Genomic DNA, 22,387 nt, shown 5'->3' with positions numbered 1-22,387 from the left:
CCCTACCCATTATCCTATTAATGTTCTTTATCCATCAAAACAGGACACAACATTCTGACTTTAGCAGCATGTCGCTATTCTGCTAGAATGTACTGTATTTTAATCATGAGAGCAGAACAGACAAATGCTGTAATCAATATACAATCTGAAAGTCATTTATTTGTCTTGTCTCTACAGCAACCCCTACAGCTGAAATAAACTGGCATAAATAAGCTTGGCCTGTTGTTCTCAACTTCCAGTTATTGTTTAAAAGCATTAACTGCACAGAGTACATTTATTATATGGTAGATTAAAAATATAATGAAATGAAATACCGTTTTCCCCAAAATAAGACATCCCCTGATAATAAGCCCAATTGGGCTTTTGAGCGCATGGCAATAAGGCCAAGCGCTTATTTCAGGGTTCAAAAAAATATAAGACAAGGTCTTATTTTCAGGGAAACACGATATCTAACTCTTATTATCTTGGCTATTTCAGTTGCTTCGGGTCAGGAGCAATGAATGAATTTTCCAGTAAGATAATAAGTAGTGCAAAATAGATCTAGAATAGATTGTAAAAATCTGAGTGACAACTAGATGGTAGCAAATAGTTGGAGCATCTCTTTGCTACCATCTAGTGGTAAAAACCCCTCTGTCCAGCTGGGTGATGAAAATGATGTCCCTATTCACAGATACAGTATTTGGTAGAAAACATAGTCATGTCATAGATATTGTTATAACATCAGGGTATATTGTTTGCCCTGCCTTGTTCCCTCTTATGGACACACATACTTAATATTCATCATAATGACTACATCTGGCATTCCTCCAGTATTACCAAACAATATGGGGCAAGAAGACTTCCTTAAGGGGGAAGAATTTCCTTTGTGAAAGTCCTATTTGGGGCTCAGTGTAGAGTGCAGAATTGTGTCTGAAAGATTCGAGGCTTGGTTTGGACCTACTTTTTCACTTCACAAAAGTGTTGGTCCTAACTCAGGAAGACCCCTTAAGATGCAGGGAGGCTTTGGCCTTTTGGTGAGGACAGATGATCCTTCTGGATCAAGGAGAACCTACAGATCCCCACAAGAAGATAGGAAAGACTTCATAATGCCTGAAATAAAGTAAATTTGAGTTGATAAGAATGGGCGCAAGGAAAGTCTGGGAATAAAGCAAGCAAGGCCTGAGCTTGTGTGACAGGTAAAAATACTATTCAATTTTTGTAACAGTTAGGCTTACCATATTTTCAAGCAGACGAACCAGGATAAAGGTCATGCTCAGCAGACAGGGAATGTGGATCTTAGTACTGTTTCAAAGCTTACCTCACTGTGTGCAGATAAAGAGGGGGCATGTTTGGGTAGACCATTAATCCCATGCTTCTTTAAAAAGGGGGACACATACATTTAAACTCCTTCACCCTTTGATTGAGCCTGCTGCTAAATTGCACAGGCAAAGGGGAAGCAAGTTATGACAGATGGGATAAATCTGTCATGCCCACTGACAAGCTGTACAGTCCTATTTGCCAGGAAGTTTTTTTTTTTTTTTATGCCTGCGATAAAGCACACAGCCAGGCAATCCTGATCAAACCAGGATATATGGCCAGGAGAGTGACCCTGGAATAGTTTCAGACTACCATTTCAAGTGTGATTATTACCACTTGATCATTTGCATTCTTCATTGTATTGCATACTGTGTTAAAATTGTTAATATCTTCATAAAATTCTGTATTCTGTTAAAAGAATGATGGAGAATTTAACTATGTCACTACTTTTAGCTAACTACTAACTTAACAAAACAATTCTCCTTTGATAAACATGGAGCTGTTGGTGGTTTGACACTGTGTATATCAAAACCAGCTCCATATTTAATGGAAAATTGCTAACAAATTTTGATTCATGTCTGAAACATTAACCTATATTCATCTATTACTAAACAAGGCCCATTGAGTCAGGATAAGTATGTGTATGGTTAAATCTGCACATGAATATTCAGGAAAAGCTATAGAGCAGGGGTGTCAAACTTGCTTTCATTGAGGGCCACATCAGGGTTGTGTTTGATCTTGGGGGGCCGGGCAGAACTAGGGTAGGCATGGCCAGCTTGATGTCACTCGTGTCGGGGGGCCCTGTGATGGCCCGGGTGCTCTTCCAGCGAAAACGGGCTCCCAAGCTCCCAACGACCTCTTGCAACCCTCTGCCAATGAAAATGGAGTTTGGGACACATGCAGCCCTCCTGAGCTCCGTTTTCACTGGCAGAGCACTCCGGGCTGGTCCTTCGCTGTTTCCAGGGCGGCCTTATGGGCCAGATCTAAGCATCTCTAAGATCTTGAGTTTGACACCCCTGCTATAGAGCATGGGTGTCCAACCTTTTAGCTTGTCTGGGGCGAACTGTCTTGGGCCACAAATAAAATATATAATGTAGTTAATGTATCTAAATCACATAGTGTTAAAAGTTTATGATCTTGTGGGGCTGCATTACTAGCTGTCCAGAGCCTGCATGCGGCCCGGTCACGGTTGGACACGCCTGCTATAGAGAATTAATATCTGCACTGAGACAAACCTAAGTACATGTGTGGAGAGAGTCACAAAACTGCCCCATTTCAGTGTGCTATGGTGTTTATAAGGTGTTATCTAGCTAACAGGGTTACTATAAATCCGAATTATTTAGTGTAATTTTTCAAAGCATTTAATTTAAAAAGTAAAATAATTTTAGCACAAACAAAAAGTGTTGCTACATAAGATACATTTTAATGTACATGAAGATACATAAGATACATTTTCATATATGATGAGAAACCTGCTTTGTTTATTAGTAGTAGTTCACATCTTATCTTCAAAGGTTCCAATAGCAACTTCCTGTTTCCGCTCTTAGTTAAAGCAAATTATAGCAATGACTAAATTCAGCCTCATCCCTACAAACATTCAAACTGCCTTTTCTATTTCTAATATCGTTTAACTTAAAAAGATAAAATATCACAACTTTCTATGGTTTTATAAATGAATACTTATTAATTCTTATTGTTTAATGAATAAAGCTTGGATAAAATATATTCTGAACAGTAACACGAAAAAATGATTGACTGAACACCTTATTTTTTTATTAGTACAACTTTAAAAAGCGGGATTCTTAAAAATATGGAGGACAATCCATAATTGTTGCTACGAAGAATCTCTGAAAGTGATCAAGATAACAAATTCTGCTTTGAAATTGCTATTCTTTTAAAGGATGACATGAGCTAGCAATATGGAAGAAATAAAATCCTTTGAAAACAGGTCTGGTGAGTATTCTAATAAATGACAAAACAGAACTAGTAATTTTATCTGCCAGTATTTTTTTTTAATTCCTATATTGTGGTATAGTTTGCAAAATCTACCAAGCTCTACAAACATGAATAATGTTACTAAAATATGGACTTTTAAAAAGCATTCTAGACATTGTTTTCTTCTTAGACAAATGTTTTGGTCAGACAATTAAATACATTTTTTTTTCTTTTAATGAATGGATTCCAAACATTACTGTGAATAAATTTGGAAAGATATTATGGGAATGTAAACATTAACTGCTTGAACTGTATACTTGCATAGTTAGACATTATAATTTAAGTTTTGTACTAAAATGCAATTTTATTCTCCCCAAATACTTTTTGAATATCAATTTATTATCAAAAATTAGTTTTTAGATAAAATAAACAAACTATGAATACTCATGGGACTTGCTGGAAAAAGATGCTTTCTTAATAGAAAGATGATATTGCACCAGCCAAATAGCAGATCAAATTCACATTGGAAACCTATATAATTATGTATTCTACTTTCATTTAAATTATTTTACCCAGAAAATTGTATCACATTAATAACCATCATTCTATTACTTGGGATAGAAGCAGTACTTCATAATCTCTTATCTAGCTGTATGGCTATTAAAAGCTAAAGAAAAAATTCAAGCAAAGAAGAACTATCATAGAAGTACTGATAAGCTAAGGAACTACGTAAGGAATAAACTTAGATGTCCCTGAATCCCCCAGCTGAATGCTAACTTCTAGAAATGAGGGCCATATATATGATTTCTGGAACTGCATTTGAAACCATATGTGTGGTGCATTATCCAAATACGGATAACTAGAGAAAGCATGCAGGTATCCTTCCAGATGTGAAAATGGGTGGAGCTAATTCCCATCCATCTTAATATTTTAATCTCATACTATTTATATTGTAGTTTAACGACTGTGATTAATATGTGTGAACATAACCTCTGATGTGTGGGGCCCACATGCTATTTTGTGTATTGTGATTAGAGCATTTATATTTTACTCTTGGAGTACATTCCCAGAATAGCTAACAATAACTTCTGAGGACCAAACTAAAATACTACCGCTAGTGTCAGTATTGTAAAATAAATAATTTAAAGTAGCATATGAGAAGAAAACAGACCCAAAAAAGTACACTACTATGATAGCCAGTTTCAAGATATCTGGAAAAATAAAAATAATAGCCAATCACGACTTAGTAGACCTAAGATATATTGGTTTTAATAGTTTTAATGATTTTAATAGAAGAAAATATGTATAGCTCAGGACTGAACTGTGAAGTTCTTGGTGCTCTCAGAGCTTGGTTGCTCATTTGCAAATATTTCATTACCCAACTAGATAACATCATCAGTGCAAGCATTTGGGTAATGAAACACTTGCAAGCGAACAACCAAGCTCTGAGAGCACCAAGAACTCTATACTAGCTTTGCTCGTACATTACATTAAGCACAAAATTAAAGTCTTTTTTTTTTTTTAAAAAAAAAAGGAAATATTCCTTCTGGACCTAATAATTGCACAAATATATCATTATATATCAGACCTGCATATGACATTGAATCTAAAGTGTTAGGAAATGTATCTGGTTTAAAACATAGGAAGTGACTTTTAACTGGCATAGGACACTCTTAGCATATAACATGAGTAAATGTTATGAGCTAAAAATAAGCTTCCAGACATAATTCTAGTGTCTAGTTTTAATGTTTAAAGCTTGAATGGACAAGGCCCAGTATTTTATGAGCGCCGAATTTATCTTGCTTATTGAGACAGGATTATCCTTTGAATATTAATTTCCTGTGGACTAACTTTAACAAAGGCATTCCTAATGGAAACCTTCTCCTTGACAGAAGATTATAATTTGGAGCCACTGCTGACCTTTAGGAAATTGCTTTGTTTTGGGGAACAGTTTTTAAAACTTTATTAAGTGTTGGATTTCATGACATTATGAAGTTAATTGCCAAAAGGTCTGAAGTTCAGTCTTATGCTCAAGAGCCAGCTGAAAAATTATATAGATTGGGTAGAAACATCACTATCAGACAAAACATAAATTATTATGGAGCCCACAGAATATCTCTGATATGCCAGAAAAACATTCCAGTGTCAGTAAAAGGGTTACAAAGTGAAGGAACAGTAAATAGGATGGGAGTGGGGATAACAAGGGAAGAAGCATGCTTATCCTATACCCGTGATGGCGAACCTATTGTACGCGTGCCACAGGTGGCACGCTGCACCCTCTCTGATGGCACGCAAGCCATTGGCCCAGTTCAGCTCCACTGCGCATGCCAGCTGGTCTTTGGGTCTCTGCCACGCATGTGTAGGGACGGGGTGCATGCGAGGGCCATGCGTGCATGCACGGGGGGCAGGGTGCATGTGGGGGCCGTGCATGCATGCAGGGGGCCATGTGCATTTTGGGGGGTTTGGGGGCACACATGTACATTCGCACATGCGTGCGTGCGCGAAAGGTTAGCCATCACTGTCCTATACCCTGTATTCTTCTAAGGCGTCATCTACATCAGCTCTTGATCTGGAGCAAAAAAAGTGATATTGCTATTAACTTCAACAGGATTTGGGGTTAAAAAAGTAATAATATCCACATTAATAATATTGCCTTGGCTGAATGTAAAGTAAATTTTATCAAATACCAAGACATCACTTTCCATATCTAAGCCTCAAACATAATTCCTTTGCAGACATTTGCCTTGATAAATTGTTTTGCATAGTCAGAATGAATCTGTAATGTTCTTAAGGGGTGCTCAGTTTGTGATTGTAAAAGTTTAGACAGCTCTATTGCAGACTAAATCATGTCCTGTAAAGGTCTAATGGTTTCCTCTATGTTCACATCTCCTGATTCATTTTAGCTATACATACTGTATATCATAACAGAGATAAGGTATGGGGCACCAGGCTCCGGCCTCTCACATGCCTTTACTGTTCTCAAAGTGAAATTCTGTTGATGAGAACCAACAAAGCATCTTCTCTCCAAAACATGTCCCACAGTTTCAGCATTCAAGTAATTCTCGTTTAGCAACTACAATTGTGACTGGCAACTTGGTCATTAAGCAAAGCAGTCACTAAATGAAAATGAAAATGAAAATGTTCTTATGATCTTACTTAACCTTACTCTTTCCTTTGTTTTACAGAACTGCAAAAGTTGCAAATGCGAGGATTGGTCATAAAGCTACTTTTTCATCACCATCAAAACTGCGAACAGTCACTAAACAAAGCAGTTGCTAAATTAGGACTTCCTGTATTGTTCATGCTTCACTGTCTTCAATAGAAATGAACTGCAATCCAATGCAAAATACTTGGGAATAAGGCCTACTGGACACAACAGAAGCTTTTCGAGTATTTAGCATTGGATTGTACTCTCAGTGACTTCATGTGATGAATTGATGGAAATCTGTAAGAATAAAACTTTTATGAAGTATTAAATGTGAAGGCAGTTCAAATTTATTTAAAACACTTTTATACTGTTCATCATGCCAAATTTGAGAGGAAGGAACAATATGAAATACTAAAATAGGAGAGTCAATAAAATTTAGCAGACTACAGTAAACCCTTCAGTTAGTAGCTGAATTTCCAGTGGAAATAATTTACAGGACAATATGCCTATTCATTGTGGAGAGCACACACCAATTAATTAAGGGATTGAAATAGGAAAAAGTAAGTATTTAGACATTAAGTAATAAGCTGTTTGAAGCAGGATTTAACTGTCAAAGATCCTTATGTAAATGAAATGCCTAAGTTTAACAGGAAGAATTTAAGAATGCCAGAAATAATTGTCTTCCTATGTGTGGAAAAAATTACAATTGTACATCGATGCTACTAGAGACCAAGACAATGACATTCATCCAAGCTCAATCATTTACAACTATCTCACCCAGTTTCTGGGGTGGGACACAAGGATAGAATAAAATTATATATGGGTTCCTCAACCCCTGGCAGACAGCACAAGCAGTCCTATTTTATATTAAATAGAAGAAAGGCATCTTCCCATCAACCAATCTGTGTTTGCAAGGATTACTTTCATTTTTCAAACAGCTTCGAAATGTGCCAAATGCTCGCTTAGAAGCCCGCATCCCTTCAAACTTAATATCAGTGGTGAAATCCAAATTTTTTTACTACCGGTTCTGTGGGCGTGGCTTGGTGGGAGTGGCAAGGGAAGGATATTGCAAAATCTCCATTTCCACCCCACTCCAGGGGAAGGATACTGCAAAATCCCCATTCTCACCCCACTCCTGGGGGAAGGTTGTTGCAAAATCTCCATTCCCACCCCACTCTGGGGCCAGCCAGAGGTGATATTTACCAGTTCTCCGAACTGCTCAAAATTTCCGCTACCGGTTCTCCAGAACCGGTCAGAACCTGCTGGATTTCACCCCTGCTTAATATGCATTTATTTGCATGAAAGGAAAGAAAACAACGCCCTTTGCTCTCTCTCTCCCCCCCCCCCGCTTCCTGCATTGGCCAAGTTCTGCGCCCCCACCCCACCCCCAGCACTAAAATGCTTGAGACCGACGTTCCCTTCGCAGCCCCTTAACTTACATCCTTAGCCGCCGCAGCAGAGAGAGAGCGAGGCGCGTCCTGCCTTCCTCCGGAGAGCGAAAAGACGCCGGGCGCCTGGGCAGTCCGCGGCCGCCCCTTCGAAGGAAGGCGGAGCCGGCGGCAGGAGAGCACCGCCCTCACAGCGGCTTCAGCCTAGGAGCCGAAGCGCGCGCAGGAGGCGAGCCCGTCCGCCTGTCCGCCCGCCGTCTCCTTGACGCGCCTCCCTCTTCTTTTGCCGAGTTTGACAGGAGTTCCGACGGGGCTTTTTCGCCGCAGGTCCGTAGAGGAGGGAACAGCCGCTCACGCCGCCAACTCCAGCAGGGCTCCCCTCGCCTGGCTCACTCCCCCGCCCACTCGCCAGAGAGGCAAGGAAGCCGATCTCGACCCGGCGACCAGCTCTCCTCGGACGGCATGTCAGAATCCAGATCCCAGAGCACGGCGGCGGACAAGGAGTCTTCCAACCTGGTGGTAGGGCTCCTTTTGCTGGCCGTTTCCTCTTTGGTCTTTCTTTCTTTCTTTCTTTCTGTCTGTCTCTGACTGTCCCTCACTTTCTGACGCCCTTTCCTAATTCTCCCTCTTCTTCCCCCCCCCTTTGCTTTCCCTCCTGGCTGACCTGAAATCCCTGCCCTTGTTTCTCTCCCCCCCCCCCCTTCTCCTCTTTTTTGCTTTCCTTGCCAGGCCCAGCTGTTTGGGGGGCTGCGTTGGGGCCGCCTGGAGGAGCCCCTGGGATTCATTAAGGTGCTGGAGTGGGTAAGTTTGCTCTTTCGGGGTGCAACTTTTCCTCCTTTGCCTTCTCTTCTCCCCACCCCCCACCTCTCCCCCCCCACCCCCCAACCTGGTCCCCAACCTGGAAGGGAAGGATGACAATGTGCTAAAACTGTTGCCTTGGTGAAGTTTCATCAAGGGAAGGGGCCACACGAGGCAGGGAAATTGGACCTGGGTTGTGTGCAGGAGCCGGTTGAGCTGAAGGGGAGTGCCTTCTCGGGCAGTCCTTCTATGTGCAAAGGAGTCTTATGGACTTGGGGTATGTATGGGAACAGTGGCAAGCTGCGCTCACATTTCACTCAGGCGGGTTTAACCTTTTTGGAGCTCTGATTCTGCACATACCACGCCTTAACTTGTCCCTGAGCTCACAAATTCTCTCTCTTCTCAGCCTTCCCAAGAGGAGATTAGAAACTCTGGATTTATTTAGTCCAAAGCACAGACCAAGCACCAGAAGACTCCCCTCCAAGGCTGTATTTTTGTGTGTCTCTTTTCACGGGAGAGGAGCATTTCAATTTCAATTTGATCGCTAGGAACACTTTCAGGTTTCTACCCTTTTTAATAAAAAAGTTAGGGGGGAAAACTGAATAAGCCTTAAAGGACCCAAATCAACTTTCTATTTCTTAAAAAAAGAAAACAAAAAAGAAAAACCCACTTCCTTTTTTTTTTTTTTACAAAATCCTGTTTTATATTATAAACATCCAAAGATAGCACTGTTATTGAGTAACATGCTGTACCACCATTTGTTCTATCTTTAGACAATAGTGGTATTACTTAAATGTGAAGAATACGTTTTGTCAAAACCGTAGAGTTAATGATTCTAATTTGTATAATTGCACAAAGCGTGTTCAATTCAGGTTCAGAATCTGAAAAGCATCAGGGAGGAACTGAGTGATAAGGGGAAAAAAACTTGAGCTAAAGCATTCTATCTAAGTGTGCAGCAGATTTGGATGAGTTTAAACTTCTGTGAAAACACATCTCAAGTATTTTAAAGATAATGCAACTGGGTCCCCTGTAAATGGCAAGGACTTGTCTTTGCATGATGCATGGCTTGAGGACAGCAATGTTTGCATTGCTATATGAAGATTCTGGTCATGGCAATTTTGTGCATTGAGTGACTGGTTAAAGCATTAGATCGTGAGAATAAACTAGCTCTAAAATCTAATGACGAATGGCACAAGTGGCCTTCCATTATACATCAAGACATTATTCTTCTTAGATATGCAATATAAGTAGCTGTTTGGGTCTTCTTTCATTGTTTCAAATGTGTGCATAGGCTTCTTTCACAGTCTGCAATTTTTTATTATGCTGTGTTGCTGCCTGACAAGGTCTTTAGATTCACTAAGCATTTTCAGATCTCTCTACACTTTTTTGCATTGTGATAAGACATTATATTAATCATCTCAAGAAGCTTCCATTTTAGAACATAGGCTAAAATTAGCATATGTTTAAAAAAGCAAGAAAGTTCTAATGACAGAGCTCCTTAGTAAAAGTCATAGTGACTATATCTTGAAAGGATTCCTTTGTCCTAACAGATCTTTTCATTTTATTCAATGATAATGTCATAGCTTGGGAAGTGTTAACTACTGAAGAGCCAAAACCAGATTTTTCATGTTTTATTGAGTACACAGAGGTATTTTTCATGATAGGTGGCTGTACACACTGCTTGCAGGGGTACGGATAGTATTTCCTGAATACAGCATTTTCTTTTCTATATAGAAACTTTTTTCTCAATTATATGTTTCACATCTAGCAAAATATTTGAGAGCCATGCTAGTTCTCTTTTTCCTGTATAGATAGAAAAAAATAGTTGGCTCTAAATTCTTTGAAGTCAGCACTTAAACAGTTGCTTTGGGATAAGTCAGTACCGCTGAGAGTTTGAGCCTGATTTTTCCCCTGGTGCAGAAGTAGTGTTGAGTGCTGTCATTAGCTGTTATGTGAAATCTGGAATTACGGATAGTAATTACAGATTTCATGGAGTACTGGAGCTCATGAAAGCTAAGTCAGTATTGGCTGCCAGTAAACATTTCTAGATAAACTTTATTAAATCAAGACACAGGTAGTCCTCCACTTACAACAGTTCATTTAGTGACCGTGGAAGTTACAACTCATGATCATTGCAGCATCCCCATGTGATCGACATTCAGACGCTTGGCAATTGATTCATATTTATGATGGTTGCAGTGTCCTGGGGGTTATGTGATCCCCCTTTTCAACCTCCTGCCAAGCAAAATCAATGGGGAAGCCAGATTCACTTACTAACTGGGTTACTAACTTAACAACTGCAGGGATTCACTTAACAACTGTGGCAAGAAAGATTGTAAAATGACTCACTTAAGCCACAGAAACTTTGAGCTCCATTGTGGTTGTAAGTCAAGGACTATCTCCTGGTTTATTAGGATAGTAAAAAATGAGAGCCTGGCAGATTCAGTAGTTTTTTTTCTGAGCTTTTTATATTATATTATAATTTTGTTGCAACTGTTACTTTTAGTTGATGCTAAACATCATGACAAAGCCTTTCTTTTACTCCTTTCTTTTACCATCTTTCTTGTATCACTCACATTTTCTTGCACTCATATAGACACAACAAATTCTGAAGTTCTTCAGTCATAATGGTATTTAAGCAGCACATCTGCTAGCTTTCATTGGTTTTCCTAGATGAGCTTATGGAAACCCATAAGCCATTCATTATAATAGCTGAATAGTTGGATTTTGGTTAGTCCTGTTTTGGCTGGTTGTTAGTCTCAGCCAAGGGATCTTCCAAATCAGGGACCAGTGTCTGATTTAGGCTCTTTTGTTGTTGCTTTGTAGTTACGAAGTTGAACCCACCAAGGATGTCTTACGAGGTCTTGCATGACCCATATTGGAATATGTGCATATGTGTGAGAGAGTTGAGCCTAATGGATAAATGAAAGAGTTTTTTGTTCAACTGCCAAATCTCTTTTTTCCCCTCATTCACTTTTATCTCATCTACTACAGTGCTTGAAAAATCCTCTTGATTTAGCTTTTCTTGATATTCAGTGCATCATTATATATCAGTGATGGCGAACCTTTTTGGCACCGAGTGCTAAAAAGGGAGCGCGCATGCATAAGCACTCATCTGGCCCACAACCCAAAGAGGAGCTGCCCAGGGTGCATGTGCATACCCAAAAATGAACTTCTGGTTTCCGGCATGTACATGTGTGCCAGCTAACTAGTATTCCGGTTACTGGCATGCATGTGTGCGCGACAATCAGCTGGCCAGCGCGCATACTCATGCAGGAAACAGAAGACCAGCTCTTCCAGGTTCCGGCACTGCCACATGCATGGAGGCCAGCTGATCCTCGCACACACATCCGTGCCAGAAACCCAGAAGAGGAATGGGCAACATCGCATGTGCCAGGCGACATGGCTCCGTGTGCCACTTCGGGCACCTGTGCCATAGGTTCGCCATCATGGTTATATATGGTCCAAATCAAAACCGACAATTTTCATTAACAGAAACTCCTTGCAAAGGGAGATAAGCTAGGCAATACTGATGTGATCATAACTGAAGTCTATACGTGGCAAGAGCAGACTGAAATTTAATTTTGGTCTCTTCCAACACTAGCATCTGCTTTTATATACTTATTATATACCTTCCTACAGCGGGGTGTCAAACTCGCGACCCACAGGCCGGATGCTTCATGTGCTGGCCACGCCCATGCCCGGTTTAGCGAAGGAGAAAAAAGTCACAATACGTCAAATGACGACATGAGTTTGATATCCCTGCTGAGCTTTGCTTATTACAAAAGTCATGTGTATCTCTGAATAGAATGGTGTGTTAAATATGAATAACTCTATCAGCTTCAAGCACATTCTTATACTGTGGATTTCACTTTTTGGGTGGGGATTGATTTTATGTAGCTCCGGGCAATTTATATTGAAACAAAATATTTTTGATATATGTGGCATAATTGTTCTTTGTCCAATAATTAGGGGCAGACTTTAGTCAAACCATTTAGCTTTCTATTGAAGCTGATGGAATTATTTCACTTACTTTTCTGAAAGATGCTTTTTTTAAAGCTATTAGTTATATCTAAGGATTCTAATACTGCTTACTATCCTGCAAAAAAGCAAGACATCTTGCCTTTTTTTTTTAATTTGATGCTTTTTCTCTTATAGAAGTTGAGTATAAACCTGGATATTTTTTCTGCAGTGTTGGCTCCCACAAGCTATTTCTTTTCTTTCTTTCAATATTTTTTTTAATCTATCCAAGAAAACATGCAGCTTTAAAAAAATTGATCAGATGTGTGTATTGCTTACAAATAGTTTTTTCAAAGGTTGATGTGCATTGATGATTGATGTGGTTTTATTTAAACCCTTTTTATAAACCTTGGTAGTTGTATGCAATTTCTGCGGTCTTGGGATTGTTCACAGGAGTTGGTAAATGTGTTGTCTTGTTTAGACAAGTTTTTTTTTTCCTATTGATTGTTAACAGATTTAATCCTAAACTCTTCTCCCCTTTTTCTTCAGCTCTTTGCCATTTTTGCCTTTGGAGCCTGTGGTTCTTTTAGTGCAGAAACAGGGGCTACTGTCAAATGCACCAAGCTTCCCAAGGAGACAACTGCTATTACTGTGCAGTTTGGATATCCTTTCAGGTAAATGAAAAGCTGACTGAGTACAGATATAGAAGATATAATGTGAAACTAAACACTGTTGGTAATAGCCTCTGATAAAGGGGAAATGGTTAATTTATATTTCTTAGAGTTCTTTTTATGAAGATATCCTTAAACCTTTTTCAGTGACAAGTAATTCTTTAACTAGAATTGCTCAATATCGTAGGCTATTTTTCAAACTATTCCTCTGGAATTGCCTTCAATCTCTTAACTACTGATTCAAAATAAATTGAATTAAGCAGTGAATGAATTGTATCATTATTACAACAATGGCTGGACATTGCTCTGCATGGTGTTACATTCAGAAATCTCACTTAAGCATGTTAACTTGGATGTGCTATTTCCCCCCCACCCCTTTTGGGTTTGTTTTTTTAAATGCCTCTAATTTGTCAGATCACTTCTGAGAATTTTTTTAGCTTTCAAAGTGATTTGTCATGCAGCATAGAGTATTACTACTCGGGAACCAAGGCCAACTGTGCCTTGATTGCACATAGCAGATTTTATAGAGCTCTGTATCCCTTTTCTTTTTTCCAGAGATTTGGAGACTGTTTGTGAAGGAAAATATAATTCATCCAAGACACTAGTGTATGCATGCCACAATAGGAACCACTTCTGATCCACTATTCAGATGCAGTGGTCAGCCAAGTGTCTATTGGATCTTTGATGGTTGAAAAAAAATTCAATGATTTATATAGTATAAATAAGCTGCATTCCATATATTGGAATATTCCCACATGAGAAAATTCTTGTTACTTAACACTAAGAGTGAATTAGAAAATGCATTGACCTGCAGGAAGAAGAGATGCTGTGATTTCCCGAAAACTTTGTGGGTAAAGAAGTTAAGCCAAATGTATTATTTTCTGCGCCATTATATCTAGAAGTATGCCATCTGTTATTTTGTTTGGGGATATATTTGCTCAGTTCTGACAGCTAGAAATGAACCTTCCCTTCTCCCAAAACGTCAGAATCTCCAAGAGGAGTTTATCCTCACTAGAGACCTATTAAGACAAGGCAGCGTTACCACCAGCTTACACCACTGCATCTATTTAAAAAGGGCTCATGTCTGAAATATCTTGGTTATATACAACCAGAGGAGGTGAGAATTCTGTTTCTAGCTGGGTACCTTGCTTCCAGATCGGCATTATCACCCAGAATGGCAGGTGGGAAGCCCAGCTGCCTTGCACTTGTATTTCAGCATGTTGCTTAGGAGTAGTTTAATTCCTTTCCGCCACACCCCCACTGTGGTTTCAAATACATTAAATTGTATTTCAAATGATATGAGGGGGAGAGCTGGATAAAAATAATATTGTCTAAAACTTTGGGAGCACCACACAAGCAATTTTCATTGAGGAGTTTAAGCAGATGTCAATTGAATTTATGCACTTTATGCACATGGCTGTACTCTGTGGATTAACACCGGCAAATCAGAGTGTAGCAAAGTTGTATCATCTGAATTAAATTAAAATAACGATTACGGTACAACAGTTCTGAATTGTTATTTCTCTTTCTCCTTTCCCCTTACTTCCAGATGAGCGTTGCTATAGCAGGTTACTAGCTGTGTAGGAAACTGCTGTGTAGCCAGAAACACAATAAAGCATTTTGAAAACTCTCATTTGCTTTGAGAGGAAAAGGATTTTTTTTTTGTTACAAACTTAAAAGCAGCAGCTGACCTGATACAGCTGTCATTTATTGAGGGGCATATAAACCAGTAAAAAAATATCAGCAGTTCTTTATCTAAATCTTAGTGATCTAAGATTTGGTGGCCTTTGTGATCAGTGCCACTGCCAAAAACAAGAGGCAGCATTGGAGTATGCATAATATCCTTAATTTCTTTTTGGTATGCCAGATCAGATAAAAGATTATATTTTTCTGGAGCACAAATCAACACTACGAAAACTTTCTACATTACATGTAGATGCTACCATAAGGCTTTTGGATAAACAGAAACAAGATCTAAGTTGGAATGAAATCAGTGCATGAAAGATCTAACATGGTTATATCTGTGTGCATCTTTCTCTCCCTGCCAACATCTGATAGCTATAAATAGAGGCATGTCTGTGAAGTATTTTAAAATGCCTTTGACAAGAAGGGGAACAAATTGGAAGGGTTGTGGTGGTACTGGCAGTGACAGTTCAAAACAAAACACAGTATCTTAATGAATTGTATATGGGTTGAAAAACATTTTAGGTGGAATAGATTCCTCACTCCCCATCCTTTGAGGTCCCTTTGTCTCTTGAATTCAGAATTACGTTAGACATGGTTGCCAAGGATATAAACCTCTTTTCTCATAGATGTATCTTCATTGCAAGAAATTCTGTATATGCATTGTCAATTGTTAAACTATCATTACAATAAACGCATAAATTATGGTTTGCAACAGGGAAATCTCAAATAAATTCTTCTCCTTTATATTTTTTCCAAGATATGTGTTCAATAGAAATCATGCTAAAAATAATACGGAAGTAGAATAAGGCAATCCGTGATGTGATACATGGATGTGTTGGAAGCAAGGAGAGCTTGCAAATACAGAAAGTTATTATATGCACTGGGAAATTAGATTTAGCTGTATTTTTTCTTAATTCGTGCTTTTATTTTTTTGACTTTTTAAAATGTTTACATGTTTACATAACTTTACTTACTCCAACATATAAATGTTTATATGTTTACATAACATTACTTACTCCAAAAGGGTTTCTTCATATATAAATTGAAAATTTTAGAGAAGGTTTAACTACTTTTTAATTCTCACTTATTAAAATTGGTAATAGGGTTTGAAAGAATTTGCCAAACAATTTTATTAGTGTTGTTATTGGCAAGAAAACTTGATTTATCATAAAGTCTTAGATGGATGTACACTAAACAGGACTGGATAGAATATGAGGCAGTCTCATAAAATCTGGAACCAAGCTGTGTTGTTCAGAATTTTTTTTCAGACTACTGTTTTAAAAAATTTGCTGCTCGGGACTTTTCATTTTTGTCTCTAAGAAAAATGTTTAAAACCTGCAAAATATATTTTAACAAAGGTGGGAATGAGGCAAATATATATTTCCCCCATGCAGATCTCTAGATGTTGGAGATATCCTGCAGCCTAATTCTTCTGTACTAGGTACTCAAATTACATTTAAGCTGTTTCTCTTGCTTTCGTTTTCAATTTGACTAGGTTGTATAAAATCCCATTTGATATGCCAGATTGTATCGAAGGATCAACTGCTAAAAGAGTGCTGCATCTCATGGGAGACTTTTCTGCACCAGCTGAATTCTTCGTGACCTTGGGGGTTTTTAGTTTTCTATATACTATGGCAGCTCTTGCAGTGTATCTGCGATTTCACTCCCTCTATAAGGAGAATAAGAAGCTACCTTTTGCGGTAAGATCTCAAGTTTGGTTTTCAAGCTCTTTAGATTTCAAGTATTGCATCACAGAACCAGTTCTATACAAATGCAATTAATTTAAAGCAAACTCCATTAAAAACATGATTGTTTCTGAATATGAAATCCGAGAAAAAGGGTAGAAAACTCCACTATGTACATTTACAGGTAGTCCTTGTTTAACCAGGGATCAAATTAACATTGGCCTCGTTGCAAAACATCACACACACACACACACACACACACACACACAGTCACATAATTGCAGTCTGGTTGTTTGGCAACCTGTTCACATTTACATTCACAGTTGCCAAGTGCTATGCAATAATGTGTTCACCATTTGCAATCTTCAATGGGAAAGACAGCAGGAAAGGTTTCAAGCTGCTGCTGCCTGCCAAAACTCCCTCTCCCCTCTGGGGGCTAGCTGAAAGAGCCTGCTTGCATGGAGCTGAAATCCTTCATGCCTGCTTGCACGGAGCTGAAATCCTTCATGCCTGCTTGCATGGAGCTGAAATCCTTTAGCAGGGAGCTCTTTCACCCAGCCCGCAAAGACAAGAGGGGAGCCAAAATCCAAGCAGGATTTTCAGATGCTGATTGGAGAGGAAGCACAGTAAAGCAAGGGGTGTGGGTGCCTCAGGAAGGTAGGGGAAAGAGCCTAGGAGGCTTGGTGTAGGTTGCGTATGAATATCTCTCTGCTCCGAGGCTGAAAATCCTGCTTAGATTTCAATAGGGAGGATCTTCAGCTCCTGAATGGAGAGACACTTGTGCAGAACCCACAATGGATCTCCCAGGGTTTCCCCCAGCCCCAAGATACCCCATGCTCCTTAACTAAGACTTTGACCATTGAACAACCATAAGATTGATTAATCACCACAACTGGAAGTGCCAACGTTGTTGAATGAAGCAGTCATTATATTTATTTGTTAAATTATTTGCCGCCTATCTCACCATGGGGTTACTCAAGGCAGCTTACAATAATAAAAAGGGAGAAAAGGAAAGGAGTGTAGACGGAATAGAAGTAAAATAATAGAACAATGAAATAAACAATGGCAAAGGAACACAACAAGAATAAAATATTAATACGATAACCAAACAGGTGGATGGGTGGAAAACAGAGAGCAAGGGAGATGGGGGATATGGAGTCTGCCATCAATCTAGCAGTCCCTTCCAGTGTAGAACTCCACCATTTGGTCCCCAGACAAAACCAGGTCTTCATGTCATGTGATGACTTGTTTAATAACTGCTTCACTCAATGTCTGAGATTTCAGTCCCAATTGTGGTTGTTAAGTGAGGACTACTTGCATCCAGTTTTGAAGTCCTGCCCTCTTTGTTTTGTATTTTTCTTGACCTTGGAGTACTAGCACAAGAAGAATCAACCTATGCAACAGTATTATCACCTGATTCATGTGATGCGCTTAGTCTGGATTTGCTTATCCATGATTTGTTGAATAAGCTACAATTGGTTTATAAACCAATAATAGCTGATGCAGCAGCAAACAAACTATATTATGACTAGGTGCAGCATGTGTACCAGGGGTGAAATCCAGCAGGTTCTGACAGGTTCTGGAGAACCGGTACGGAAATAACACCTCTGGCTGGCCCCAGAGTGGGGTGGGAATGGAGATTTTGCAGTATCCTTCCTCTGCCACACCCACAAGGCACGCCCACAGAACCGGTAGTAAAAAAAGTTTGGATTTCACCACTGGTGTGTACCTTACTTACTATGGAGTGGAGTGATCATTGTTAGCCTACAAATAGTATGAAATAACAAGCATGTCTGATTAAAATAAATGGTCTGCCCCCTCATTTGGGCATGAGCATTTTGGATGAAGGGATATAGCAGACTGGAGCTACTGTCATGGAGTATACTAACCATGACTCTCTCTCTCTCTCTCTCTCTCTCTCTCTCTCTCTCTCTCTTTCCCCCCTTCATTCAGGACTTCTGTGCGTCTGTCTCATTTACCTTCTTTTGGCTAGTGGCATTTTCAGCTTGGGGCAAAGGTCTATCGGACGTGAAAGGAGCTACACGGCCTTCCAGCCTTATTGCAGCCATGTCAGTATGTCAATTCAAAAATGCAGTGTGCAATGCTGGGGCCACTCCTTCTATGGGTTTGGCCAACATCTCTGTGGTAAGAGTTGCCTGGAAATAATGTAATGATTGGGAGGGAGAGGATGGGGACCTTAGCTGCACTATGGTCAATATAGTATCATTCCATTTTTTTAACTAAATCAAAGGCATTCTGACAACCAACGGGGTAGTCTGTTAAGTCTTATTCTGCAGTAACTCTGAAATTATGCATTGAAAGAGGGTGAACAAACACCATCGTTTTTATAAACAGAAACTTCTGTTTAAGTTTGCTCAACAAGCAGCTGCTAATCAAGAGAAAGGCAAATCATAGTGCAGTGATGGCTAATCTTTTTGCCATTGTATGCCAGGAGGAGGTTCTCGCGCGTGCGTGCCCACACCCATAATTCTATCTGCCCTGCCCTACGCATGCACACGCAACCCCCCTTCCCCCCGCTCCTGGCACGTGATGGCCCAGTAGGCCCGTTTTTCTTTCTCACCTGGCTCCAGATCCTCTCTATGCATCGGGGGAGGGCGAAAACAGCCTTCCCCACCCCCTCGGAGGCCCTCCAGAGGCCTGAAACGGCTCATTTCCCAACTCCCAGTTGGACAGGAAGTGACTTTTTTGCTGTTCCCCAGCCTCCAGAGACTCCTAGAGAGGAGTTGGGAAATGGGCCATTTCAGGCCTCCGGAGGGCCTCCAAGGGGGTGGGGAAGGCTTTTTTGCCCTCTCCAGATGCATAGAGAAGATCGGGAGCCAGGTGAGAAAGAAAAACGGGCCTTCCCCACCCCACCAGGCACTCTGGAGGCAGGAAACAGCCTGTTTCTCTATTTCTGGTGGGCCGAGAAGGCCTGAAAATCAGCTGGCCGGCATGCGCATGCGTGCCAGAGCTGAGCTGGTGTGCCCACTGATATGGCTATGGCACAGGTGGCACGCATGCCATAGGTTTGCCATCACGGTCATAGTGATTAAAGAAGAATCAAGAATAGCATAAGTATACAAACATAAGTTTAGTTTAGTTTAGTTATACTAAATACTTTGTCATTGCACATTACGACTAAATTAAATGCCGTCTTCAGTGTACATTATAACTATAAAAATAAAAACACAAACATACTTCTTTTACATTCTATATAATTGGAATTGAAAACCTGATATTGCACTATAGTACTATACCATAGAATTCAATATGATTATTGCCCTGGGATAGAAGCTGTTTTTCAGCCTATTTCTCCTTATTTTTATTATCCAGTACTGTCTGCCAGATGGTAATAGTTCAAAAACAGGGTGCCCAGGATTAGATGGATCTTTAAGAATATTTTGAACTTTCTAAGAACTTTATAAGAACGTATTTCTAAAAGATTACAGTTTAAAACATGGTCTTTTAACATTTAAAAGGAAATATTGAAAAACAACAGTGTGTTTAAAATAAAAGCCAGGCAATAGAAATTATTTGTAGAACCTTAGTCATCAATACAAACATGCCTAATAAAAACAACAGTAAAAATGTTACTTGGAAGAGGTACGTTTTTAACACCCTTCTGAATACGTATATTCCTTGGGAAGGATTTAAAATACACTACTACCCTCCGAGGCAGGAGAAAAAGAGAGGACTTTCCCTGCTTATTGTAAGCATAGCCTGACCCTAAACTGGGTGGGGTTTATGTGCTACTGAATACAATCATTATTATTAAAATTCACATATGAGGAGTATTAGCACTTGATTGTTCAGTGGATAAAGAACAGACAAATAGACAGAATATCCAGTCAAGGCAGAATAATTTTGTAATGGACAGGCCGATTTCAAAATTATGTTCCTCTATGACTTTGGATCTCATAAACATAATATGAGACAGTATTGCTATTGCATATGAACATGTGTAAACCAAACAGAAGTTCATTGTTTTTCTGTTCTTTAATCATTGTGAAAATCTGAACAAGAGGGCATTAAAAAGTACTGAACTGACTTTATGTAAGCGTTCAGCATTCACCTATAACTGCTTTGTATTAACTACGCACTTCTCATTTTCTTCCTCAGCTGTTTGGTTTTGTCAACTTTATACTCTGGGCTGGAAATTGCTGGTTTGTTTTTAAAGAAACCCCTTGGCATGCACAGACCACCAACAAGGAAAATTCTGCTGAACAAGGGGCTGTTGATAAGCAATAAGGAAACCCCACCCCCATTGAAGCCTTCTTCCCCCCCCCCCCCACACCCCAAATCAAGAACATGCAGTTTCTTTGCTCATCCCATGCAGGAAATGTGTCTTCTCTGCCATTTTTGCTACTGCTCAGCAGTCATATTGGCTTCCCTTTGTGACTGAAATGGGAGGCCTTTCTCCAGCTGCAATCATTTGGTCTTCTTGTGGTCGTAGATACACAGACTGTTCATAGTTACAACAAAACTCTTCTTTATTTGGATTTTTTATAAGCATATGCTACTGTACATTTTCACATTAGTCACCTATCTTAGGATGTGTGGCAATATGTCTTTACTGATGACTTTTATCATTATCTTTTTTTAAACGAAGCCAGTAGAGTTGAATAAGAACCTAGAGAAAACCAAATAATTAGAACCACAGAACTTGGGACAACGAAGTGCCTTAGAGAGAAAATATGTCTACTTTGTAACTATAAGAGCCTTGGTGGCGCAGCAGACTAAAGTGCTGTTAAGTAGCACAGCTGCCTGCAATTACTGCAAGTTTAAATCTCACCAGGCTCAAGGTTGACTCAGCCTTCCATCCTTTCGAGGTAGGTAAAATGAGGACCTGGATTGTGGGGGCAATAAGCTGACTTTGTATAAAAAAGAACACTGCTTAGGGGGGCCCGAAAGCCCTACTAAGCAGGTATTTACAAAAGTATGAAGGCTATTGCTTAACGCATTGTAAGCCACTCTGAGTCTCCGGAGAAGGGCGGCATATAAATCGAACCAATAAATAAATAAATAAATACAATAAATAATAGTTGTCAGCTAACTTGCCACTTAGCTGAGCAGCAAAATAAAATTAAAACAAAATATTTTTTTTACCTTTAATACATTTGACCGCAGAAAGGAGTGTGTTACATTTCTCATTTTGTACTACAGAGTATATATATTCTAAACATATTTTTGCTTCCATTAAATATAATTGATTACAACTTAAGATACTGTTTGCACACAGGTGTCTTGTTCAGCCTTGCATGGCTAATATGGGAAAGTTTTTTTTTTAATTGAAATAAGAGAAAGTCCTCATTGGTCATTTTGAGCCACAAAGGATAATCCTTGCCAATGTGAGCTGATTTTGCTACCCCTAGATTGCACACAAATATTGACCATCCAGAAGTAGCTTTAGTGAAATACTTCTAGTATTCTAGATTTTGACATCTGTTTCAAAACTTCTTGAAATTTTGTTTTATTTTAAAACATTTCACAATATGAACTTCTTTGAGTATGCAGACTAATTCAATTCACCTGAAGTTAAGACAGCCCAAACTTGGCTAAGAAACATGGAGAGCACAGATGGAATTTTTTAATATATAACTTATGATATTGTTCAGAATCTTTGTGTCTTGTAATGGCCTTTAAATCCTCTGTAATGGAAATTGTTAATTCTTCATTTTTGAAATTGACTATCAGTCAACTAATGTATACTTGTTCATATCTCAAATTTAACTCCCATTTGGCTGCAATTAGCAACATCATTTGATGGTGACATGAGCCACCCTAATCACCCAAGTTGCTATGGGAATTCTTAAGGAAGCT

General features: G+C 39.3%; 1 protein-coding gene across 1 annotated transcript; it reads left to right on the top strand.

Moving 5' to 3' along the window:
- Positions 1-8,106: 8,106 nt before the first annotated feature.
- SYPL2 (synaptophysin like 2) lies at positions 8,107-21,688 on the top strand. Its single transcript, XM_070939666.1, has 6 exons — positions 8,107-8,286; positions 8,497-8,568; positions 13,075-13,199; positions 16,378-16,582; positions 18,521-18,712; positions 20,687-21,688. The coding sequence occupies exons 1-6, from the start codon at positions 8,230-8,232 to the stop codon at positions 20,813-20,815; spliced, it is 780 nt and encodes a 259-aa protein (XP_070795767.1). The 5' UTR covers positions 8,107-8,229; the 3' UTR covers positions 20,816-21,688.
- Positions 21,689-22,387: the final 699 nt, after the last annotated feature.

Source organism: Pituophis catenifer, unplaced genomic scaffold, assembly GCF_029215685.1.
Source record: "Pituophis catenifer annectens isolate HBS135680 unplaced genomic scaffold, rPitCat1.0.hap2 SCAF_3, whole genome shotgun sequence".
Classification (NCBI taxonomy): domain Eukaryota; kingdom Metazoa; phylum Chordata; class Lepidosauria; order Squamata; family Colubridae; genus Pituophis; species Pituophis catenifer.
Note: the sequence above shows the minus strand (reverse complement) of the source record. Positions and strands in the feature narration are given on the sequence as shown.